This window comes from Oreochromis aureus, linkage group 12 (assembly GCF_013358895.1).
Source record: "Oreochromis aureus strain Israel breed Guangdong linkage group 12, ZZ_aureus, whole genome shotgun sequence".
Lineage (NCBI taxonomy): Eukaryota > Metazoa > Chordata > Actinopteri > Cichliformes > Cichlidae > Oreochromis > Oreochromis aureus.
This window is the reverse complement of record NC_052953.1, coordinates 7,239,397-7,265,432: the sequence shown is the minus strand read 5'-3', so window position 1 is coordinate 7,265,432 and position 26,036 is coordinate 7,239,397. Positions and strand designations below refer to the sequence as shown.

Sequence of the window (26,036 nt, the reverse complement as noted above, 5' to 3'; positions counted from 1 at the left end):
GCTTATAAGAAGATAAGACAAAAAAAGAGAAAGAACGAAGGGGCAGAGTGGGAAAATGAATGAATGAACCCATTGTCTAGTTTGTCTGTCTGTCTGTGTGTGTGTGTGTGTGTGTGTGTGTGTGTGTGTGTGTGTGTGTGTGTGTGTGTGTGTGTGTGTGTGTGTGTGTGTGTGTGTGTGTGTGTGTGCTTAGTGAGGGGGCGTGTTTTGTGTGCCACAAAACAAACTGAGCAATCGGTGACATGTGAGAGGTTAATGTTACACCAAAATGTGTCCCGTCTTGTAAACAGATCGCATTAAACGACTCGGTAACAATAACAATATTCGCAGAAACGTTCGCATTAGCAAAGACTGCTCTGGTAACATTTGGTAACAGTGTTGAACACTGTAAACAAAGACTTCTGGACTTCATCTGTTCATAGTCAGAGTGATTTTATGTACTGGATTGTGAGTCTGAGCACCGAGTGAACTTCAGCCAACATTAAAGGTCAGACTAACAGAAACCTAGAAATCTGTGACCAATGATTTCACAGTATAAATAAACAGGTAAGGTAAGGATAAATATGGAACACACTTATCACTAAGATGTTAAACAGAACCCAAACTTCTGCTACTGCTGATGTAGACATAAAAAAAACAAAAAAAACAAACTATAGATCTACATAACAGCATCATTTCCTTCCATCAAGTTCCTGCATTGATGCACACACTGCAGAGATCTCAATATCTTTTCCACCAGTTGACCCACCACCAAAATAAAAAGCTGCTTCATAATCTATAAATCTATAACTATTAAGTAACTATACTCTTGTTCTTACCCAATATGAGTTTGGCTGTGTTGTTCTTCTAACTTCTGTCCTCTTTAAGGGGCATCCACAAAGGAAGTGTGACAACCAGAGACCACAGAAAGTCAGTGACAATTAGCAACTTCAAGCCACGACAGGCAAAATAACCACTAAGGATACCTTTGAATAACATATCACTGTGTGGTAAATACATTAGAAGGTTACCTAGGCGACCAGGGCTTGGTATATCCGGTAGCACCAGCTATGAGCAATAAAGCGATGTGCAACAAGCGGATTACTTCCTGTGTAAACAAACAAGTGCACTAGCTGTTGCAGGGCCCAGAGAAGAAGCCACTGTTGTGCTTTCTACTGAAGGAGAGCCATATAATGTTTTTATAGGGAGGGCTTTATTTCACACACAAAATGAGCAGCTTCTCTTTTTCCAAAACAGGCTAAATGAAACTGACTAAATATATAAGCATTGTGCCTTCACAGCCATGGTACAACATGGTGCTGAAGAAGATTTTTAAAAATAGAAAAACCATTGTAGTCTGAAGCCTAATATCCAAAATAATATATATAACATCCAAACATGAAAGAGTGTACATATCCCAGCATCGCATCAGTTTGTTGGCAGTTCAAAGTGAGATAATTATAATGACTGGTAAAGTATTCTTAATGTGTGTTATGTGTTATAGTAGCAGCATTTCCAGCAGACTAAAAGAAACTTAGCAGCACATTAAATTCAAGTATAGCAACATTTAAGGTATGGCTTACCAACAAAAGTATTTCCCAGCAGAGAATGTATAATGCACTTCAAACATGCTGTAAATGAAAGAATCAGTAAAAACATGGCGCTGTCAGCTGATTTTAAAACAAAACCTCAAACATAACCTGCTCCCATTCAGGTTATATGTTTAGCAAAAGTTAGCATGATCATTTTGCTCAGTAACACGAGCGCTCGTGACACAGAAAAAACTCTGACTTTAAGCTTGACGTAGCTCGCTAAGCCATTAATCATCCCCCGGATGTCTAAAACAAATAGAAACTGCTTTAACATTTAATATTTAAAACAAACCACTGATCTTGACCTGAGGGAATCACAGCCTTGCTCCTAAAAAGTTACAAAGTAGCACTGTCATTTATTTGAAGTCTTCCATTTTTTTTCTCAAACTAGTTGCTTGAAACCAATTTTGCCTACTGTTTGGTGCTTGGAGTGTTTCTGTTTAAAGCAGCTGCCTGCTGTGAATGATAACACTGTTTTGAGAACAGCAAGAATGAATCAAAACAGCAAAGTTTTGGGCCAGAAAGCAAAGGCAGTGAAGTAAAGTTGCTACAAAGCTCCACAGACCTGAGGGAGACTATAGCTTCTCTGTGGGTTTGTCAATACAGCTGCACGGCTTAGAGAAGCTTTAACTTATGACAAACTACAGCAATTAATGTATAAAAAATCAACATCAAACACTACCACGTTAAGTTTCTACAGCTCAAAGTGAACATCATGCAACACTTTGACCAAAACAAAACCATTGATTCTGTTCAGAAATGCTCAGGAAACAGTGCAATATCAACATGAAAGACACCAAATTCAAGACAGCTCCCCAAAAGGGACAGAAAATTTAAAAAGTAATAATAACAAATGACAAATTTAAAGCCCGAGTGATTTTAAACACAGTGCTTCAGAGAGACCAAAACAAAACAGGATCACAAACAAACGGGAAACAATTAAAAGCACAGATGGTAAAGAGGCAAATCAATTACAGAGTGATTAGAACATAAAACACTGTCGATAAAAATGCGGACGAGCAAAGCAGCAGCGATAAATTCTGCACCTTAAACTGATTTTATGGATTTTCAGGTTTTTGTAATTGACTTCAAACTGTTTTCTGTTTACCTCTGTGCAAACAGGGAACAGTTTGGAGGAAATTACACTGGAATCAGTGTAATTTCCTCTAAAATCTGATTAAGATTATGTACTTAGGAAGCTTCACTGCTGGAGCTTCTCAGTTTGCTTAGACAAAATTTGTCAGAAAGCTGGCACCTCCCGACTGTGAAGAGAGGTGTATATACTGTATTCTGTATTTGTGCTTTTATAAAACAAAGAGACAGACAGAAAGAAACAGTGAGGGGGAGACAGGAGGGGAGGAGGGGTGAGAATTAGGGATGAATCAAGCAAAGTTTGATGGAAACATGGTGAGACTGTGTGAGCAGGAACAATTTGTATGAAAAGTAAAATGGATCTCTTAGAAAATTAGGATTTTTTGAGAGTGAGATAAGAGCCTGAGAGCAACACTGACAAAGACTTTGTGTGATTTTAAAGGGTAGATTGCTCATGCTGGTGTGTTTGTGTGAGTGAGGGGGTCTCTGCCACCTTTGCTAGCAGAGTACATTATGGCTGTTTGGGCACATTAAGGGGCATTAACTGGAGGAGCAGCCCTGAATAATACATGGCTTTTATTTATGAGCAGAGTGCAAACGTCCTCTGAAGCACCCTAAACCAGGCTACACACATGCAGTCATGCTTCTGTCACTTCAGAGGACATTGCATTGGCTTTCATTAATTTTCTAGAGACTTAACATGAACCTAATCGTAACTGATACCAGGCTAGCCTTCTCCTTCCCCAAAACCTAACCTTCTCCTAACCAAACCTTCACTGTGATATTTAATTATTTTCTCACAGTGAGTCTCTCCCCACAATATAAAAATGGATTTATGTACTGTCAGCATGAGTAATGTGCCTATATGGAAAAACAATTTGCCAAATTATGTGATTTTGAGTGATTGAACAAAAAGGTGATACCTCTGTGTGTGTGTGCGTGTACCAGTTTTGTGGCAACATTTGTGCAGGTCGACATAAAAAGGTGACATCGGACAATCAGTGCACTCCACTGAACAATCCTTAGGCGTAATAGGGAAGCCAATGAGCCCATTTATGGCTCACACACTCCCTCAGACACATTTACAAACTTACACACTCATAATCAAAACTTTTAAGTGACATTTTCATGATCGCCTCTTCTCAGAGTTTTATCTCTTCAAGTGAATTTTGCAGCCTCCTCTCTTACATACTAATTCTATTCCGGAGACGAGATATGACTTGACAAATCTCAGAAATGACTGCAGGGAACACAGTCATATGAGCTCAGCATGAGTGTGTTCATATCAAATTGGTGATCTATGGTTTATTGGGGGTGGATTGGATAATGTTTTTTTTGACATAATGAAACTCATATTATCAAGGTCAAGCTTCATTAGTTGTAGGCAATTATCCACATTACCACATTAAATAACCCATTTTCTGTAACTAGGTAATCCACTGCAGTGTTTAATATGGACTCTTATGAATTTTACATCATGTAGTTAGTGAAGAGAATAATGAACTAGAATAATCATGAACAGATGGACTTTGAAAAGCTTTTTCTTGGTAATAAGAGGTTTGTCATAAAGTTCAGAACTCTACCCGTAAAAAGAAAAGAAAAACATAACCAGATTTAAAATTTCAATTTCAAGCCATCTTTGTGCACATCTGGACATCCTACAGAGAAATTACTGCTTTTAAATCTCATTCTGGCCACTTGCATGTGTGCTTTTTGATTTTATCATAAATCAAACCAGCACAGATATCGAACAACAACTTCTATGTCAAAATGACCCGAAATGCATATTCATAATCACATTTTACAAAGAAGTCCTCAATAGAAGACGCTGTAAGCCTGAAGACAGAGTATGAGTTTCTAGTAGCATGCTTGTTGTAGGTATTCATCTCTTTTTTTTATTTTTTATTTTTTTTGGGGGGGGGGGGTTGACAATCAGTGGGTTATGCATCATGAAATTCATCCTGCAGGGCAAAACTGTCAATGCCAAGTTCTTACTGTTATGTCCCGAGGTGCTGAGGAAGAACATTTGGTAAAACCACCTGAACTGCGATGTATGCAGTCTTGGCCAACCTAACACAACTGTCCCTAGCTAACCACCCTGCACCCTGTTCACCAAAAAGAAAGACAGAAAAGAAAGGTTGGCGTTTGGACACACTGAAGTGCGCATCACAAATGCATAACAGCAAGTGTTCAGAACAGGACCTCCAGGGAGATAAATAGAGCAGCAGCACTGGAAACAGTCCAGAGGTGCCCAAGGAGACGACCTTGAAGGAAAGAGAAGCCAAAATTTTATTTGTTGCTGAATCAGAAGTTTATGATTTCAACTTGAAACTTGTGAGGTTGCCAGAAAGTATAGATACGATATTGTGAAATCAACCCTCCAAGTGAAATAAGTATGATGAAACGGTGACGTGAAAAGCATATTTTGGTTTTAGTCACTATTGATGTTTTAAAAAGTTAAAATTCTTGAATCTTAAATACAAAAAGGCTAATCTAACAATTGCCTTAACAGGTTGTAAAGCAGTAGTTCAACAGTTTAAAAAAAAGCTAAATGTTGAACTTTATTTGAATAACTGTCCTTCAGTAATCATAATAAAGCAATACAGCCTTGAGAATATGATTTCTCAGTAACCCATTTTATTTTAGATTATAAAGACAGCTGGAAGCATGAAGGCTAATATGTCTCTTTCACCTTGACTGGTGTTACATTTTTATTGCATTGCTCACACAGCAACAACAAAAATGAGCCCTTTCAGTTTGATTGCATTATAATCATTGATTATTGTAACTGCTACAGTTATTCTGTATTTTATTTATTTAATTGAATATTATATGCAGGATAATTTTCTTAATGCACGGTCTAAACTGAAGCGGTTAGCTAGAAACATGTTGTTAATTAGCTAAAAGCATACAAACCACTGTGTTCCTTTAATGTCTTTATTGGCTGTCTTATTTCAGGATGTGGTGAGTGGTTTTTAAAGAGCTGCAGCTGGAGGGAGGCCATGCACCTAGGGGGTCAGTGTTAACTGTATTTGCAAAGCCTTGGGGTAGAAGGTCATCAGCCTGGCAGCCGGCCGCTCTGTCAGGGTGAAGGTTCAACGCGACTCTAGCTGAGCAGGAAAATACACACAAAAAGTGGTTGTTACACCTCAGCGCCTCTGAGGTGACAAGAACTCCTGGTGGCAGGCAGATGGACACAGATACACTCTTTTCTGTTTCCCCCTGTGCCATCTGGAAAACCCTTTCGTCCTGAATTATTATTGACATGCATTGCTATGCTCATGTATAAGAGTAAAGTAAAGTTCCCACCTCAATCCCTAAACTAGAGTCTAGCCAAAGGGTTTATGAGTGAAGTGCAATTTATTTAATCATGTTCATCTAAGAGAAACTTGACAACAACTAAAAGCAATTGACTTCTGAGTGAACCAACAGAGATATGTGTAGTGCTACTTAAGCTCATATATTTAATACTACTCTAGCATTAGCGCACCCTAAAATAAGGTTAATATGTTCCTTCACCTTAAAGGGAAAGTTTACCTGAAAGTCTAAGTTGTTTTATTTGTTTTTTTTAATCTGGCCATTATATTTTAAACACAGACTGTATATACAAGATTTTTATCAGTGATATTTATCCATCTAGACCAGAGATGGGCAAATAATTTTCCCAAGGGGCCACATGAGATGGGACTGTTGTTGAGGGTCGCACCACGAGAAACTGGGACTGTTGTGGAGGGTCGCACCAATAAGCTTATAAAAAGATAGCATTAATAGTGAGCACAGTCCAGTTCAGCTTATTGGTGCAGCCCTTCAAAGAGGCCCAGACCCAAACTAGATTGTTTTAGTCAGATTTTGAGATATCTCTCGTAGAAATAATTGTTCTCTTAAATATTTTGGAACTAGCGGTCACTCTGCTAGAAATACATTCATATTATCTTTGGTTGTGTCAACAGGTCCATGTTGGAAATGTTTTTAAAAATATTGTTCACATCCTGTCACAGTCACTAGCATGTGCATGTTTTCATGGGTCAGTGCATGCTTCCTACTTCACACTGCTTGAATGTTGTTCAGCGGAAGGAAAATAGTTCCTATATGAAACTGCTTACACCAAGTTTTTTAGATTATTCTTAAGTCAGTGGGTCCTGATTTCTGAAAAGAGACATTGCTGCTGAGTTTCCAAATATATTTTAAGAACCACCAGGTAAGTGACATCTCTACGGCTGATACGTCCAAAACTGAGAAATGTTGTACTGGTACTACAGGATTTTTTTTTTAATCATCCATTTTAGATTTTAGGGTGAACTGTCCCTTTAAACTTTAATGATTATGTACGGGTGCTTGCAGTTTGTCCCTGGAACGAAAACAGGTCACAAAACCATGTCTGCAAACAGAATCGCATCCCAGCAACATGAGTAATAAAAGGGCCACGCAGAGTTTACCGTCCTGCAGACATTGACGTGATACAGGATCTTACCTCAAAGCTAATGGCTGAAATGATAACTCCACTTTGTTATGACTTATGGACTTGATGTTCCTATGAGTAAGAATTTTTTTAGAATTGCAAAAATTGAAATGAAAGAACTGAAATTTTGTAGCAAAAAAACTCCTTGGTAAAGTTACCGTAGTAGTTTAGCTCTTATACCACAACTGGTCACCTGCTCTATTTCCTGACGATGACTGTGTGATACACTCAAGAACAGCTACTGTGCTGAATGAAACTGTAGACAAGGCTGTGTTTTTTAACCAAACAGCCAAAGTTTCGTACAGATTCCAGGGCTACATATTCAGACTCTTACTCTGGCCCACACACTGTACTGTATTTCAGCTCTGTTAATTAATACTGCATTGATCACTGGAGGGATTTTTTCCTTTCACTTGCCCTTCTGCACACAGAACTGGGAGGTCAGCTACAGAGCAGTCATTCTGGGGGCTGGCAAGTTTTCAGTGAGTAGCTAAAGGGCACATCAGCAGGATGAGATGTCTGTCAACACACTGGGCTCGAGCCAAAGTTTTCAGGCTGAAAGATGATCTTCCCACTCACCATAACAGGAACATCTTTCTTCACTTTCCCTGAGAGGAATACTGATGCGATTAGTGTACTAGAAAATCTCAGAAAGTTTTCCAGCAAACAGTTACAGCACTCAAGTGTAAAGTGCTGTCTACTTATGACATGATGCAGTGTTTAACTCATGTTTGAGCCAATATGAACAGTTGTGTGGCATACGAATCGGATGTGCTCTCATCCCAAAGTGTTGAATACAAACTTTGTGTTAGATGTGTCATTTGGAGCAAGTGTCTTGACACCTTGCACGAGTCATCTGTCCTCTTTTAAAGAGCTTCAAAGTCCATATTAGGAGGCTGGATTGATGTCTGTAAAGTAAATCAGATGTTTTACAGTAAAGAGATTGCAGAGTTTTCAGAGTTTCAAAGGCTTCTTTCTTTTCAAGCTGTTGCTGCACCTCTCTGTAATCTGGGAACTGCTGATGTCTCACTAAAATAGCAGTAAAGACTGAACTACGTGAACGCACTACACACGCCAAGTTTAAAAACAATTAAATTCAGTTTTATTTAAACAGCGCCAAATCACTATTACAGTCACCTCAAGGTGTTTTATATTGTGAGGTAGACCCTACAATACTACAACAGAGAAAACCCCAACAGTGGGAAGGAAAAACTCCCTTTTAATAGGAAGAAACCTCCAGCAGAACCAGGCTCAGGAAGACAGGACAAAAGACATGCTGTGGAAGAGAGCCAGAGATGAATAACTAACTAATGATTAAATGCAGAGAGGTGTATCAACACATAGTGAGTGGAAAAGGTGCGTCATGGGAATCCCTCAGCAGCCTACACCTACTGCAGTGTAACTAAGGGAGGATTCAGAGTCACCTGATCCAGCCCTAACTATATGCTTTGGCAAGAAGAAAGTTTTAAGCTTAATCTTAAAAGTAGAGATAGTGTCTGTCTCTGGAATCCAAACTGGAAGCTGGTTCCACAGAAGAGGGGCATGAAAACTGAAGGCTCTGCCTCCCATTCTGCTTTTAAATACTCTAGGAACCACAAGTAATCCTGCAGTCTCTTACTGTTGCCTAAACCTTGTGCATCAAGCACAGACACAACACAACGTGTTGTGCATGCTTTGGCTTTGAAAAATAGCCATATTTGACCCTGGAAATGACAAAAAGATGGTGAATTATAGCTGAAACAAAATATTTCTAATATTCGTCATGCTAGTCATGACAGAGGTCAAACGATAACAACAATGATCAGCAGGAGCCTTCAAAATATCCCAACAGGGAAGTTCTCATTCCATTGTACTGATAGGACTCCAGCGTCCCCCCACGCCTCCTGGTGTCCTGCCAGTTACAATCAATCAACCCAATCTCCCATGCATCGACCTGCTATGTATAGTAACCAAGTCGTTAGGATTGAATCCTGGCTCTCTCCCAAAATTTAAAGAAAAAGTACCAAAGCAAGGTCATAGGGGGCAGAGATAAAGAATCCAGAGGGAGGAGCCGTGCTTTAGATTTGTGGAGTGACCTTGATAGATTCCAGACAGTAGGAGGGAGTTTGCAATCTGGGTGGCAGCATACGTGTGTGTGCGCGCAGTTAGTGATGGCTCTCATTAATTTCCAGGCGCAGAGACCCCCTGAGGATGGTGTGTGCATGTGTGTGTATCTGTGCTGTTGTGCTGTGACAGAGAGGAAGGAGGAGGGGGGGGGTGTGGGTTAAGTAGGAAGGCAATAAAGCCATTTAAGAGTCATAAAGTGCTTGGTCAATCAAAACCACCCCCTGCTAGGCACCTCATGTCTGTCTCTGTTTTTGTGTATGTGCACGTATGTGTAAATATGATACTGTGTGGATATGTGTGTGTGTGTGTGTGTGTGTGTGTGTGTGTGTGTGTGTGTGTGTGTAAGAAGAGGAGTTACAAAATGCACTGATGGGTTTCTGTGTATCTGGGGAAATGAGCCTGTGCATCCATGTGTGCTTATATTTTTTAATGTGTGTCTTTGTGTGTGTGTTGTTGCACCGAAGGGGTGAACGAGCCAGTCTGGAGAGGCAGTGGGATACTGGGCTCAAAGAGAGAAAGAAAGGCAGGCAAAAAGAAAGGATGCATCACCATTGGATTTGTGTGAAAATAGCAACACAGCAGATGCAGTGATTAGAGTGCAATTTGTCTGGATACATCACAATGTGTTTGCGTGTGCAAATACATGTGCATGCATTTGCACCTATTTCTATGCCTCGGCCAGATTTTCAGCCTAATTTGAAGCCTCTGCAGGACTCCATGTCCATTATGTATTTCTTGTTCTGCTTGCAGATATTCTTTTTTTTTACTGCTTAAATTGTCAAATTATTTTACAGACGGATTTGGATTCTTCCCCAAAAAAGAGACAATTCTACAGTTTCATCCAGCTCAGACAATACCCTGTGAGCCAGAAACTTTTCTTCCCTTATTTGTTGACTCATTAGCTCACTTTAATGGTGTCATTTGTAAATACGTCTGTTTTGCCAAGCACAAATGTGCAGAAACAAAACCCACAGAGGAACAAGAAACCTGCCAATTATTAAAAAAGAGATGGGAATATGATCAAATGGCTGAACAAGAACACTGCATCATCACATTGTGCGCACCCAGCATTTGTGCAACATTTGTGTTGTTTCTAAATCTAACAGGATAAAAAGTGCATCACTCCAGAGCTCTATTGTGTTCACGCATTCAATTTCTCTATCTGCAGCTTCACACTGGATAGGCTGGGAACAGTAACTCTGGCTGCTTGTTTTTCAACATTACTAAAATACAGCTACCTGAAAGTCGTGATACTCGATAGAGAAAACAAAGAAGAACTGCCGAAAGAGACTAGAAAACTCTGTCAACAATACTAGCACATTAAACAGAGTAAAATATTGATTAATGCAGGTGCAAGTACCTACCAGGAAGCTCATTATTAATTGACAAGTTCCACATAAACTGCAGCTTGAACTGAGTTACTGCAGACTCTTCACTTGCCCGGCCATTATATTTTAAACACAGACTGTATATACAAGATTTGTGGACTTGCATACTGAAGCAACCATATTTAGAGGAGCTGGGTGAGTACTATGCTTTTAGCTGCAGTCTGGTTAGCAGATGGCATTGATTGTATAGGTGAAGATACATGCTAGTTAGCGCTAAGTAGCATAAAAATTAAATACCAGAATTCCACTTACCAAAGGTTGTAGTGTTAAAGTAAAAAAATATCATTATTTGTCAAATATTTGTATTAAATTGCTTCAAAAGGCACCAACAGCACAAGCACAGACAGAGTGGTTAGTTGCATCTGTGTTGGCATCTACCTGTCAGAGAATCTAACCCCTACAATTATCACGCAAGCTTTCAGCCTTGAAATGATTAGTCAAGTGAAGCATTTTAAAAACCTGACCACCTGTACAAAGAGAGAAAATTAACTACAGATCCCAAAGTTGTGGTTGTACCTTTTTGTTTACTCTCTGAAGTTGGGCATTTTAATATTAGGGGCTGAATCACTTTTGAAGCCTCGAGCGACCTGCATCAAGTGCATTTTTTGGCACTTCCACGTTGGCTTCATTTTTCAGCCCCAGAGGTTGCCGCTTGCTCTGACACATCTTACTCATTTCTCTTTGTCTCACAGGTGAATTACTGTCTGTTGAATTCAAACAAAAAGAAAAGCGGAGATTATTTTATGAAATAAGGGACTTTGTGATTTGTGCTGCTAAACTGGGTATGCTTCTCGCTGTGTTGTCTTTAGGGTTGAACACTTTAGACACAAATCAGACTAATCGTCCATTTTGGACAACAAAGCCACCAACAGCCGGGATGGTTTATTACTGTCGCCGTAGGGCACCGTTTGGCTGCAACACCACACCAACTGTGGCATCATCTGTACCCACCGCCACCCTGTCTCCATCCCCTGATTCCCCTCCGCACCTCCACAGCCTCTCATTTTATCTTCCCTTTTTTCCCCTCACCTCTGTGCTTTAACAAACTGGTGTCCCTGGAGTCTACTGCCCAGGTGACATCAGTCTTAACAATCATTGCTGTGGTAAACTGCCAGCAGGAGCCCAAACACACCTGACGATGCTGGTAAATCATTTTTTTCTCCTATGGTATTCTTTTTTATCAGTCACTCACTTTCCTCTCCCCTACTTCCATCCATTAAATCCTCTTCTTTTACAAAAACACCATCTGGTTTTTTTTTTTTTTCTGTACAGTTTGTAACCCAGAAAAACCACAGTTCAGGACCCAGTTAATATTTGGGCTCATTGGACCATGATGATATTGACCAGACACAACTTGCTCGCCCCATCTGTCAGCTTGCCCTTGTTCCAGACGCCCTTATGTACACAAGTTTGACACTCACATGTACAGCAAATGACACTGAATTCACCCAGAAAACTATTTGATTGATTTGGTGCCCTGGAGCTTCTGACCTTGTGAAGGGGGGACACACCCATAATCCTCCCATCACCCCGCTATTTTACACATCCTGCACCCTGCGACTGTCCCGCTTTCCTTCAGTGACAGTTGGGTTAAATCCACTCTGACAGGTCAGACTCCTCTTCCTGTCAGCCCAAGCTGCCTGTGAGAAAGCCCACATATGTTATGTCTGATAATGTGGGCATATCAGTGTGTAAACAAGGATCCTGGCAGCAGGGTGGGGACAGGGGTGTGAATTAAGGAGGATGTGTGTGGTCAGCGAGCTCAACCACCATTTTAATCCAATTTACCTCAGATAGCCATAAGTGAAATATCTGCTGTGGCTCTGCTGTTTTTCATTTGTTAATTTTCTGTGTTTATGTTTGTTACGAAGACCTTAATTTCATTTGTGGTGCTTCAACTTAAATTACATTATGAGGCAATCTGTTAGGCATTTTTGCTGAGACATAACAGTCAAAGGTTTTGATGCAGGATTTTCTGCCATCATTTCTACCTGAAGGGTTTTTTTTCTTCAATTTTTAATATTTGCAACAAAAACATTCTTGTCGCAGATCCGTCAGGACTCTTTTCTCATAACATTTCCATCTTGTACCCCTTTAGGGTCACTTTGAGTGTGCATGGCACTGCCAGCATAATATGACAAAAGACAAGCAGTAAGTTCACTTTAGAAGACCTGTGTGCAAGAGAGTGAAACAGGAAGGGAAACATGTCTGTTATCATGTACAGTTGTGGTCAGAAGTTTGCACACATGGGTGTGAATGTCATCGTAATTTGGGGCTTTTAATGATTTCTTTGGTGGAATGATTATGAATGATTATACAGCATAAATCAGCATATGCAGGAGAAATTTGAATACTTTAAAAAGTAAACATAGTAATTGGATGCGTAAGTTTGAATTTTGGATTTTTTACACAGGGTCCAAAGTATGCCTGTATTCACTTAAATCTTTTAAGTGATGTATTTTAACTAGACAAGACCTACTAACATTTTGTTAGTCATCATCTCTTTCCCAGTATTAAAAGGGTTTTTTTGGCATCACTCATTCGACTGACCACTATTGAGAACAATGGGAAAGTCCAAGGAACTCAGTGTAGATCTAAGAAGGAGAATTGTACATTTATACGAGTTAGGAAGGTCTCTTGGAGAAACAAGTCCAAAAACCAAGATCATCAGCTCAAACAACTGTACTAAATACAAGTTATTCAGATATGTCAAACTGTCACCCTAAGTTGAGAGTAAATTGGTTGGGATGTTCCAGAACAGCAGCTCCCATGAGGTCTCAAGCCTACCATGAACTTGAAACTGCTGGAACACCAGAATCACAGTCCACAGTGAAGCAAGTAAAGGTGAATCTTTCAACAGTGTAATAGCTGTCGAGCATGGTGGTGGCAGCATCATGCTTTGGCGCTGTTTTGGAGTCATTGGTAGCAGTACATTACACAAGAGGCTGAAATAATGAAGAAGAACTACCTTCAAATCCCTCAGTGTCACCCCAAATCAGCAGCTAGATGGTTGGAACTTAGGATTGGGTGTTCCAAAACAGGAAAAAGATCCCAAACACATTTAAAAAATGGTTTTGGAATGGATAAAGCAGGCTAGCTTTATTGTATTAGACTTTTGGAATGGCTTTTCCAAAACCAAAAGTCTCATCCATACTAAAAATTTGCAGACTATGCTTTAAACCCAGATCTGTGCCAGGAAACAAACCAATTTAAATGAGCTCTGCCAATTCTGTCAAGAGGCACAGTCAAATATCCAGACAGAATTATAACAGAAGCTTATTGTGTCAGATTGAGGTGAAACTTGCTCAGGGACATTTAACCAAATATTAAAGTATTAGTGAGAGTCTATGTACATGTTTGAGCCTGGATGTGTACTTTCAATCAGTACAGATGAGGGAAAATCCAATATTCAACAATAAATTCAAACTTGTTAAAGATGTGTATCTTATAATCATTCCATCATTTTAAAAGAATGATTCAAGAAAATCATTAAATTCCCCAAATTACTATGAGATTTATGCCCATGATGACTGTGTGTAAACTTCAGACCACCACTGTACCTGGGTCAGAAACAGACCAGCACTCCTTCTCTCTCTCATCTCTAAATCCAAATGGCTTGTACCAGGCTCCGTGCCAAGTGGCCCAAAACACACACACGCAGACACACAAACATGAGTGTTGAATGTATGCCAGTGGCAATGCCCAGACGCTCCGGCCAAAAAACCTTTTAATTAGAGCAAATTTACACAGCCCCTCCAAGCTTTGCTTTTCAGTTTGTCTCTCTCTCTCTCTAAAACACACACCACACATTATTACAGAAACATCTTGCTTTTTTATGCATGCACACACACAAAGATCCCTTTGATAAAACTGCAATTCCTAATCACATTCTCCCCCAGTGCACTGCCTGATAAAATAACAACAGTAGAATCCCAAATTCTTCCCCTCCAGACTCAATATTAAAACTCAATATTCATACGCCACACATACACATCCACACACACAGTAAACACACATCAGAGACGCACACTTTAGTGTTTGATATGGCTGACCCAGATTTTGGTGCGTGCATTTCTAAGGATGTGAGGAGGAGGGAGGATAAAGGAGGAGGGGGTGGGGTTGGTGGAGGAGGGGGCTTATATGGGTGTAGTGCATGTGTGAATGAATAGGATGATAAGCGGGTGAAAGGTAAGTGACTGCCGGCTGCCGGGCCCCTTTTTTTTAGTCTAATTTGAAAACCAGCAGGAGGTTGATGAGTAAAAGATGGACAGACATCAGCGAAGGTCAGCGTGCATGACACAAACAGAGCGTCACACAATTTATTGTGTGTTCTGGAAACATCTGGGCTGTGAACTCTCACAATATTAATAAATAAAATCCAATTTGTGGTTTTTTGCTGTCCAGGCTACTATTAGACCACATTTGACACTTTTTGACACATTGTGTTCATAATTGTGTCATTTCTGTGGTGTTATTGAAGTAAACACTTATATTCAATGAAATTTATTTCCTACAGACAGCATTGGTTCCCCTAATTATACCCTTTTCTTAAGCACCAGTTTGGTGGCATGTAGTAAACTTAATTCTGTGCATTATTCTTTTTTAAGTTTTCCCCCATTTCCAACTACTTTGCATGATTCATAAATAATCATTGTTTATCTTAAACTGGATATTCATGTAGCTTCTCTCATCACCCACTGTCAGGCAGAACTTTTTTCTGATTGGCTGCCCTTTGCAAACAACACAAGGTGGGAGGGGCTTCTGCTCTCACAGCTAGTTGTGTGTATGGGCACGTTAAGGATTTTCACTTTATAATTTATAACCATTCACTCACATTGTGGGAAGAAGCCGGAGTACCAGGAGAGAACCCATGCAGGCATGGGGAGAAAATGCAGACACCACACAGAAAGGCTCCAACCAGGTGGTGGAGTTGAACTCAGGACTTTCTTTAGGCAAGTCAACAGTGCTAATCACCACACCACCATGCTGCCTACAAAATGCATATATCATTTTAAAAAGGTATTTGAAATAGGGAGTGAAGCAAACTATGTTAAAAAGTATCTAATTCTAGAAAACAGAAACTTTATTCTTTGTCAGCGTAAAGAGTCGTTTCAAATATTGGCATTTTCCAAAAGCTGTCAGCTTCTAAGAGATTTAGAAAAAGTATCCTCCTGCTTTAGTGCCTCCACACTCGTTTCACTGTGGAGCTTTATTTTACTTTATTTTATTTAGTTAGTTTTAAGCTGATATGCACTGGTTGAGCAAAACAATTGTTCTGTATAATGCACGCATTAACTTCTTTAGTTAGGTTTAGGCAACTGTCTGCTTCTTGGGGTTTAGATTATAGTTTGAGCTAAAAAAAAACAAACAACAGTAACCTTGTTCAAAAGTCATGCTGAAGGATATCTACTGCGTGCAAATGTAAAGCAAAATCGTCGTGATCATATGTGATGAATTTGGAGATTAGATCATCTTGGGATATTTTAAATAACTCTCATATGAAGTTTTACAGCAGAAACAGAACCATGAGAAAGAGAGAAAAGGGGAGAAAAAGGATCCTGTCAAGAACCTCTCAGACTCTTCTTTTTTCACCCTCTGCTTCATCTTCCCATGTTCTTTCAGAAATAGATCAAATCTTCTGAGTTCAGCATATTTTCCCCTGGCTGAGTACCTGGTGCAGGGTGCCTCAAACTACTCACGCAGAAAAACAGAATGCCTGGAAGAGGTGAAACTCCTGAACTTCAATAGATACGGAAGAGGCCTTTTCACTTTTTTGTTCACATCTGATGTTTCTTTCATCTTATCCATAAACCTTGAAAGATCTGGCAGCAGATCAGCTTCTTTGGGGTTAAAAGGATTTTGGGGAAAAGCAAAAAGATGGACTTGAAGCATTCAGTCTTACTATTTATTGTCTGAAGCTCCGAGGAAAACTGGCGGTCGGCGTGATCTGGAAGTATGACCGATTGCCGTCTCAGCTCCATCTATTTTGATTACAGACCCCCCTCTGAGTGTTGGCCATCTCCTCTCCAGGCGGGTAATGGGAAAGGGATGGGGAATAGGAAAAGCCTTGTTGCATTTCCTTTGTTGTTCTGAAAGGCAATCAGCTCGGCGTATGTTCGCGGTAATCAGCAAGCGTGATTGGCTGAGCAGGAGCTGGATAAAAGAAGGTATATGAAGAGATAGAAAACTGAGAAAATGTGTGGGAAGTTTGGGGTAAATGAAGGTGAGACCCAAGGAAAAAGAAAGGACGGCTAGTAGAGTGTGAAAGAGAGATGGATGGGGAGGGGGGCAAATGAAAGAAGAAAGAAAAGGAAGGAGGGCAGAGAGAGTTTTATCAGACTTTCACAGCCTTGGTGATATGACAGGCTTGGCAATCCAAAGCGGTTCACCATGCTACCCCCTACCAGAGACAATCTTCCTGCTGCCTCACACACACAACAACTGTACCTCAGTCTCATCCTTCCCCTCACCACCCATCTCCTCCCTCCCTGCCACCCTCTGACTCTCTGTACAGGATTATCCCTCCCCCACCCCCAAATACCATCGCTCAGTAAAAAGATATTTCCAGGGGCCTGGATCACTAGCAGTCACATGCTGGGTGTCTGCACAAAAGGCTAAGGCTCTGCACACATGCAGATGAGACAAGATACACACAAACACACTCACACCAGAACTTATAAGACACTGGTACTCTCCCCAAATGCAGATAGAAGCATCTGCCTTTCACAGATAATTACACTCCACCCTTCCCCCTTTTCTCTCCTTTCCCCTCCATCTATATCGTCTCCAGCTTGGCTAGATAACGTGTGTTTGTCAGTATGGAGAATTCATGCGTCATTGGCAATCTTGGCATTGTTGTTGTTGTTGTTTGTTCTCCCTTTGCATGCTGGCTAATGTGAATCACAAGAAGCGATGAGCGGGGAAAGACAAGGACTTGCAATGATTCATGTGAGGCTCATTGAGCAGAGCTGAGAGGCTGCTCATATGGTGCCAATAAAAAAAGCAGTCCAGCCAGTTGCTAAACAGAAATCTCTCAGTTTTTTTAATCCTAAACTCATTTGCTTATTTTTATTATTAACAGGGGACTTGTACATGCATTTTAATAAGAGCTGAATGAAGAGAACGTCGATTTTAGTTTTAGTCAATTTTCAGCAAAGTGCAAACTGAAAAAAGTAATTTCAATCAGAAAATAAATAGAAAATTGTGAGTTCTAGCTACATTAATTTTTACATTTGGTGTGGGAACATTCTAGGAAATCCCCACCACAGATGGAAAGCCAAAGTGCATCAGCAAGACCCCGTCTCAATAAAACAAGAATCAGTAATAACAGATATGACATAATGATGAAAGTCAGAACTGCAAAATTGGTGGAGCTGGAGGGGAGGTGGGTCTCAAAGTGGCTTGCAGATGTGCTGCAAATGTAGGCTGGCTGAAAGAACCTACTATGAGTGTAGAAGGTGTCAGCTGATGGTGATGAAATCAGCTGATTGGCTAGGATTGTGGCTGAGCTTGACTTTGCGGCCACGTTGAGCTACTGCTGTGTTTGATGTTTATTTCCATGAAGGTTTAGGTGGAAGCAAAAACTTTTCTCAGTAAAACTCAGTAGACATTGCATTTATCCCAAAGATTTCTGTCTTTTAAAGGAAATCCAGTTGCAAGTTTGCAAATCTGGCTCCAAGTAAAGGACTCAAACACATAATTTAGAACCAAGAAATGCATGAACAATGTGAAAAATAGATTGCTGTTTTACCTTAGTTATGTTTTAGTTACAGTGTTTTCTTTGGTTTACTTTTCAAAGTGTGCTCCATCACGTCATTGAGTCAAACAGCAATAACCTTATTTAAACCTTGATATAACTTTTAATCAGTGCCAGGTTTTAACGTCCATGGAACTATTTCCCATTTCCAGCTGCAATCCTGTGTCATTTCTCGTTCATCAAGATTAAAAGTTCATTGACTCAAAAATATTTCTGGGTGGAAAGGTGTGTTTGTGTTTTATTTATGAGCAGCTAAGAGGCTGCTGCAGGGCATCCCCATTAGCATGGTGCTGTATGTGCTGCTGATCCACATAAACATGCAAGGATTCAAACAACTCAGGAAGACAGAGTCAGGAACAGGCTGAGGAAACAAAGAGCAGAGGTGAGGGTGAAAGATGATGAGTGTAGGTGAGAAGGAGGGTAATAAGGAGGTGGAAGAGGGAGAGGAAGGTCACAAGGTGAAGTGGAAGCGAAGCGACTTGACAGCAGGGGAATATTCCAGCTTACAGAGAAGTCACAAGGGACTCGTGCAACCACTTAACGCAAGGCGTGCGTGTCTCTGTGCAGCACGCACACACATAAACCTCACTGAGGATTACTTTCTTTGTCTCGGTTGCTCACATACTCACATAAACTGCACATGCCCCACACTGTGATTGATTGGCGTCAGCACGCAGTTTGCCACTTTACATCAAAATCATGACTGTAGGGAATCTGAATCAGGAAATCTTGCTACTTGCTGAAAGCAGCTAATGTATAGGAGCCAGGGATTATTTTTAGTTGCTACTGGCTGAATTATTAAGGTGCTGTAATCACTGAACAGTGTGAGGCTGGAGGTAATAGTCGGCTCGAATGTTCTAGTTTTGTACAAAGCGATAAGACACCACAGGAATAATAATAATCGCTGCAGATGCAACTTTTTAATCCCTGTGTAATTCTTGCAAATCTTGTTCATCTATCTGAGCTTGCAAAAACGGAGAATATATTTTTCAGTCAAAAGCTGGAACCGGTCAGAATTTGCGATAAAACAACAAAACAACATCATTCAGCTCAGAGCTGCATATAAAGTGAGCGATAACAGAGAGATCATTGTGGCATTATCTAGAAATAGTTTGGAAACAAATGAGCAGCTTAGGGCCAATAAATGTGGTCTGTTAGCTGTAGTTTGACTAAAGTTGAATGAGTAGAATTTGGGCTTTTTTGACAAAGTGGGCAGTTTGGTTCAGCTTTCTTTCTTTTTTTCCCCATTTTTTTTTGTGACAACATCCATTTGTTTTGAACTGTGAGTGTTTTGGCCTAAACTCAGGACGTTTGTGTTCTCATTATATTATTATAGCCATGTCATAATTATTATGGGCAATAATAATGATATTAATTATTAAAACAGCATTTCAATAACCATTTAAATAATTATTGTGAGCAATCTTAGATATACCTATATATGCTATGGTGCTTTAAAATGTGTCAGTGCCGACATAACCGTCATGAAAATGTACATTAAATATGCATTTTTTTTTTTTGCACAGGTCTAGGGTGTTTTTTTAATTTAAATTTACATGACTGTACTTAATTTTATCCAATCCCAGTGATTCTTTACAAAAAAATCATCTAAAACTGCAGAAATGTTCATTTGAACATTTTCTCAAATTAACCTGTTTATTCTCACTGCTGAAACATAATGATGAGCGATGACGTCACCCACAACACCTTCTTCAGCCAACAACATCCACACGTTGCTGATGTACATTGGGAGTCCCATCCACAGCCAGCAAGGGACGTGTGACGCCAGCGTCACTAAGCCAGAGGATAGCACAGAAGGTCGGGGTGCAGTTACGCTCCCTGAAGGTGCAATTAGTGAGTCGCTACAGGAACAATGCTAGACAGGGTTCCTCCTCTGAACCAGAACATTGTTACACTAATTAATAACTCAGTCGCGTCACTGCAACTTCAGCTCAACAATGACAACAACAACAAGAGCAGGAACAGGAAGAAGCTGTGTTTTAATTAAAACAAGGGATCGCTAAAAGTTTCTTACATAAACACAACATGACATTTAATTTTGCTTCCCACAAACGCCAAAAAATAAAAATGAGTTTCTGTCGTTAAACCACCATAATGCAATCCACCCATCATGTGACTGTGGTCATGTCATGTAATGCCTGAGTCTACATATATTAACACAGTTTCGCCAAAGCATGAAACAAAGTTCTTTATAAGTGATACCAAAATATAAAACCATCTACAGCTGCTTTTCTTTACTGGATTTTCTTTAAAGAAAAAAACATTGCTAGTTTTTGTTGTTGGTCTTCTTTTACATTAGTAGAAGGATTAATATTTCAGTGTAAAAGCACTCTGCAGCAAGAGCTGCATTCAAAATATCACATAAATAAAAGCTGAATCGACAAAATGTGGTCAAAGCATCAAGCATGAAAGTGCTGAATGTGGAAAAGAAACTTGTGGAAGTGTTACAAAATTACACAGCTGCCTTGTGCCAAGAGTGAGGCATCAAAAGTTAAATATTACATTTCAAAGTCAAATCATTTTCAGCAAAAATCCGATAAATTATAAATATTATTTATAATCTTATGATATAACTTATTATGTATAAGTAAGCAATCATTTTATGTAAATGGACCAATTATTTCAGCTCTTACTCTATATCATCTTCCTGTTTGTAAAATAACTGTCACAGTGTTACATGCACTCATGAAATTTGGTATCATACAAATAAAAATCATTTAAAACTTGTAGACTATATGATGATATTATAATAATGTAATTGGGCACTGGAAATCAAATGTGCGGGTGCTTTTAACTACAGTGTGAGAGCTTTGACATGGCTTCAATAAAATTCTTACCTTCTCCTGACTGGAATATTTCACTCTACAGTTGGAGTTGTCATGTCAAAGCATACTGGTGCAAATTTAACAGCACTTTGGACCACCCAGTGGAGTATAATCAGGGTGATTGGATGACTGCTCAAATTATAGTGATAAATTGTTTGGAGATACAACGATATATAGTCTCCTTTTGCAGGAGTTTGTGATAATTTTGCCAAACAAAGAGGCTTAGTATGTGGGAACGCTGTTTTTACCCTTTGTTCGCTGTTTTTATATTTTTCTGTCTTCATGTTCACTCGCTGTTTTGTTAGGTTAAAGCATCTAAACTACTTTATTTGGTTTAATCACAAAGCAAGACTCTTTCACAGTGTTCACCACATGTTGTTCTGGAACAAAGCGCTGACGGGAGTCTTTTCTCATATGCAACAAACTTCTCTGGAATTATCAAATGGACTGATTGTAGCGTCAACAGTAGTGAATTTACTTGCATTCATTAAACCGCAAGAGGCCGTTGGCTTGAGTTGTTAAACATCTGATGTTTTTGTGTTGAGATCGTGCTGGTTTGACGAGCAGAAAGCAACGCGTTTACTGGGAAAAAGCTCCTTTTCCTCAGAGCCGACAAAAGTAATTCTGAAGTCAAAACAAATAAAAACTGAAGGAAAGTTTGTGCACAGAAATGCTAATCACAGCCTTTGAGTTATCTGGATTCTTCTTCGCATCAGTGTCCACACAACATCCAGCAACAAGTAAAAACAACACCCAGAAAGCAGGTTATTACATGACTCATGTCGAAATATTTATAAAAATAAAATAGAAACCAGTTAAACATGAATTTCTCACATAAGTCTGCTTAAATGCCATATATGCAGGTAATCTGCACTCATTTGTCACGTCAAACTGGAAGGTGTGGAATGACCTTTTCAGCTTTATGACTGTGATAAAGTGGAAGATTAAATCTGGAATTGAACATTGGTATCCAACCTCTACAGCTACATGTATAATACCAATTTTCAGATCTTGCAGTTTGTTCTCTGTGTAGGTTTTCAGTCATCCTTGGGAGCTTGAAAACGGCAATGAACAAAAAAGTATTTAAAAGCTGATGAGGGTTATCCCTCGGATACTGTCCTGAGGGTCAGTGACTAACTGATCAATAGCCAACGTGTGAAAAAATAGTGTGGGTCATTTTCTTCACCAGTGTTCAGGGTGAAACCCCTGTGAGACCTTGCCCCACACTATCATGTTCACCTGGACAAAGGTGTTAGTGTTGAAGCTCCTGGACAGGGATCTGAAGACTTCATTGTAAGTGGCTGATAGCTGCTGTTGTAAGCTGCCACTTTTGTTCAATGACGGTCTTTCACAGCGACTGTGAATCCAGGGTGGGGTAAGGTTTCGCAGTAGCTTCACCTTTAACCCCCAGTGATTGTAATGGCCCGCACCTTTTTATTCACGTGACCATGTGATGACTCATATTATCAGTAGTGGGACAATGACCTTCAGGTCCGTGCCCAAGGGAACAACCCTCACTAGGATATAAATACCTGGGACTTTCCACTGCTTGGTTTTAAACTGAAGATACTCTCAGATGAAAGCTGAAATCTTCAAAGACTTAAAGAAGTAGAGTTGCCTCTTTTTTTAAGCTCTACAGACCTTGCATTATTGTTTTTACATTTAATTTTTTTTTCACTTCCTCACTTTATTCTTACCCCAGTAATATGAGAGATATTTCAATCATTTTCTTTTAAACACTAAAGCCTATAAGCATGTTTCGAACAAAACGATCATTATTCCCCCATCTGAGTATGTTTTATTCATGTATTTGTTTGGCACCCTTCATAGGTTATTGATCACTGTGGTCAGGACTCAGAAGTTCTGTAAAAATCCTGCTGTGAATCTGAAACAGTGACTATTAAACTCACATCTTTAAAACAAATTCACCACAAAGAACTGAAGTGAAAGTGCTCTTTAGTTTCTCCTTTGTCTTCTCTTTAAGAAGAGTTTTCCTGTATACTGTGCCTGGATACATATATACATATTATTTATTATTGGGGGGGGCACCTGCAAAGATGACAGAGGGTCATCATGTGGAGCTGACATAGATTTGTATTTTACTGGATTAAAGATCTCTGGACTCCTTTAGATACAGTAGTGGAAAAAATGTTTTCTTACACTTAGAGGGGACCTAAAATGTTCATTGCAATTTTAGCAACTCCATATTTTTATTCTTGGACTGTAGTAGCACAAAATCTGGTTTTTATCTGATAATAGGCTTTGTTTTACATGACTATATGACATATATCTGCTCTCTTTGTCAGAGAGTCAAAAGTTGAAAAAACTGAACCTGAGTGTTTAAGGTCATCTGAGGTCTGATCTCTCTCCCGACGGGGACTCCTCGTACAGACTCTGAACTCATCATTTGAAACCTTGTCCGTGTTTAATATGAGCATTCAAAATTTTATGCTACTTTAAAACCTCACCAGCAGATTAAATTCAAACAACCCAATGAGACAAAACTCCACATTCGGGATTTCAGGATCACTGCGGCTCATCTCCTCCACTGTAAAAAATGGTTCCACTGAACTCAGATGGGTGTAAGTGCTCCTTAGGGAGACTGTAAACCCCATAACAGCATAAATTTTCAATGCATTTCCTCCATCTCCTTTAGATATAGATTAATATTTTAATATTTTCTGTCTACATTCATATTACAGCCCTATATCCGAGGCTCCAAACCTGCACTACTTTGGCCTGGACTTGACACATTAGTGTGCAGAGCTGTCTCAGACATACTGTATGGGATCACGAAACAGTCGAGCAAGCACCATGTAGCAAAGAGCTTTAGCTATGTGGGATGAAAAGAAACTGCACTGTGACTGAGGTCATAATCTGAGTGTTGCCGACTCGACATCCTTTCTTACTCAGAGGAAACATTAAAGATTTTTATTCTTTTGGTGCAGATTCAGCGCACACACACATTCAAACGTGTCCATCTTTAAGCTAACTTGAAATTCCTAAAGCATACAGTTATATGTGCAGCACATGCAACGGACAGGAACATGTACCAAATTTAAAGTTAACCTACATATGATCAAAAATAGTTGCATCATTGCACTTATTAGCTATATTTGGCTCACTCTTTATCCTATTTAAACTCTTATAAACCACTTATTAATAATACATTCGATTTTTCAAAATGTTTTTTCATGCTTGAGGCTAAAACATTTTTTCGTTGTTTTGATCTGACTGCAGCTTCCTTGAGTTACAGTAGATAACAGCCTAAAATGTGTTATGAGGTTGCAATAAAAATGATAAAAAAAACATTAAAGGTCTTAGTTCAGCCTTCAGTTTTCATGCTGTTGAATTTTAATAATCATTGCTCACGGTAATTTATATTCAGACGGAATTAATTTTTGCTTATTTATCATCAACTTTCTTGACAAGTGTATCACTTTTCGACCTTTCTGCTACACTGGTGGTATTAAAGAAGAAAGTGGCAGAGTGAGACAGCAAAAGTGGATGATAACCTTTATTTTTTTTTTTCCTGCTTCATAGGTTGTCCAATTGAAGGGCTCCCTCCTGAGACCCCCCGCTGACTCATAACAAGCACAACGTACTGGTCCGGGAGCTTCATGTGAGTGTGCTCATAACCATCACTCCACCTCTGTGTGTGTGCGTGTGGCACCATGCTGTGGACAGTGCTACTAGCGCTGCTGGTGATTCTGCTGCTGCAGACTCAGCTGTCTGTGTGCTTAAGGGAATTGCGCTCTGGGGGTTCCAGTTCTTCCGTCTACTCCCCTCCATCATCCTCTTCCTCCTTTTACAATGCTACCCAGCAGCGGCTGCCCGGAGCTATTATCATTGGCGTGCGGAAAGGTGGCACCAGAGCTCTGCTCGAGATGCTCAATCTGCATCCAGATGTGGAAGTGGCAAAGGCTGAGGTAATAAACAAAAAACTATCACCAGCTGTGGACAATAATTACTCAGTTTGCACTCAAGTACTTAAGTGTTGTTGAGTAGTTTCATCTTCTCTACTCTAACATCAAACTGGGATAAAATGTTCCCATTCGGAATAATGTCTGTTTTCTTCTAAAATATATGATGGACTGCAAAATCTATTTTTATATATGTCAAAAAATTCATTTGTAGTTTTTGCTCAAAAGTATTTGTTCAAGCCCTTCTGTGAAATCTCACATCAACATTTTTTTCTTTTCACTTGTATATCCTTTAAAAAATCTGCTTTTATTGAACTGTACAAATTTCATCAGTGTACCTCAAAACCACTTGATTCTGATGGTATTCAAAGAATAGTAAGGTCAACCTCCAGAAGCTTGCAGGATTTTGTGTTTAAAGTGGCAAAATCCAGGCCAAGAACCAGACATTGGTTGGCCATGGAAAATTTGAAAACTCCAAGCAAAGAAAATAACATAGTACTTGAAAATTAGTTGAAAATTCAGTAAGTAATAATGATTGTAACTGTGGGTAGACCTTCTGCGTCTGAGAAAATATGTATTAAGAGACTCAGCTCTAACAATATAGAGCTGCACTGAAGCAAAAAATTCAATCTCAAGGTAATGGAGCTAACAAAATGCCCCAGGTGCAAATATATACTGTAAAAGTGTAAAACTCCGCACTCGGGGAGTTGGAGATGCAACTCAGGCAAGACCAAGAGGGCACAGAGGCGGTCTAATTATCAAATGCATGAGGATTTTCTGAAAGTTTAGTTCAGGCCAAACACGCACTGCATCTTCTTCAGTGCAGTAAAGAAACCAGAGCAAAGAGAGTTGAGTTTCTGTGTAGTTTGTTATGTACGTTTGTAAGTATGATGAA

At 39.6% G+C, this 26,036-nt stretch overlaps 1 protein-coding gene across 1 annotated transcript in view; it reads left to right on the top strand.

Moving 5' to 3' along the window:
- hs3st1l2 (heparan sulfate (glucosamine) 3-O-sulfotransferase 1-like 2) overlaps positions 1-26,036 on the top strand; it is a 30,227-nt gene that overhangs the window by 2,476 nt on the left and 1,715 nt on the right. The window contains exon 2 of the mRNA XM_031731342.2: positions 24,762-25,147. Within this exon, the coding sequence (XP_031587202.1) occupies positions 24,893-25,147 (255 nt within the window). The 5' untranslated portion in view covers positions 24,762-24,892. The remainder of the gene's footprint in view (positions 1-24,761; positions 25,148-26,036) is intronic.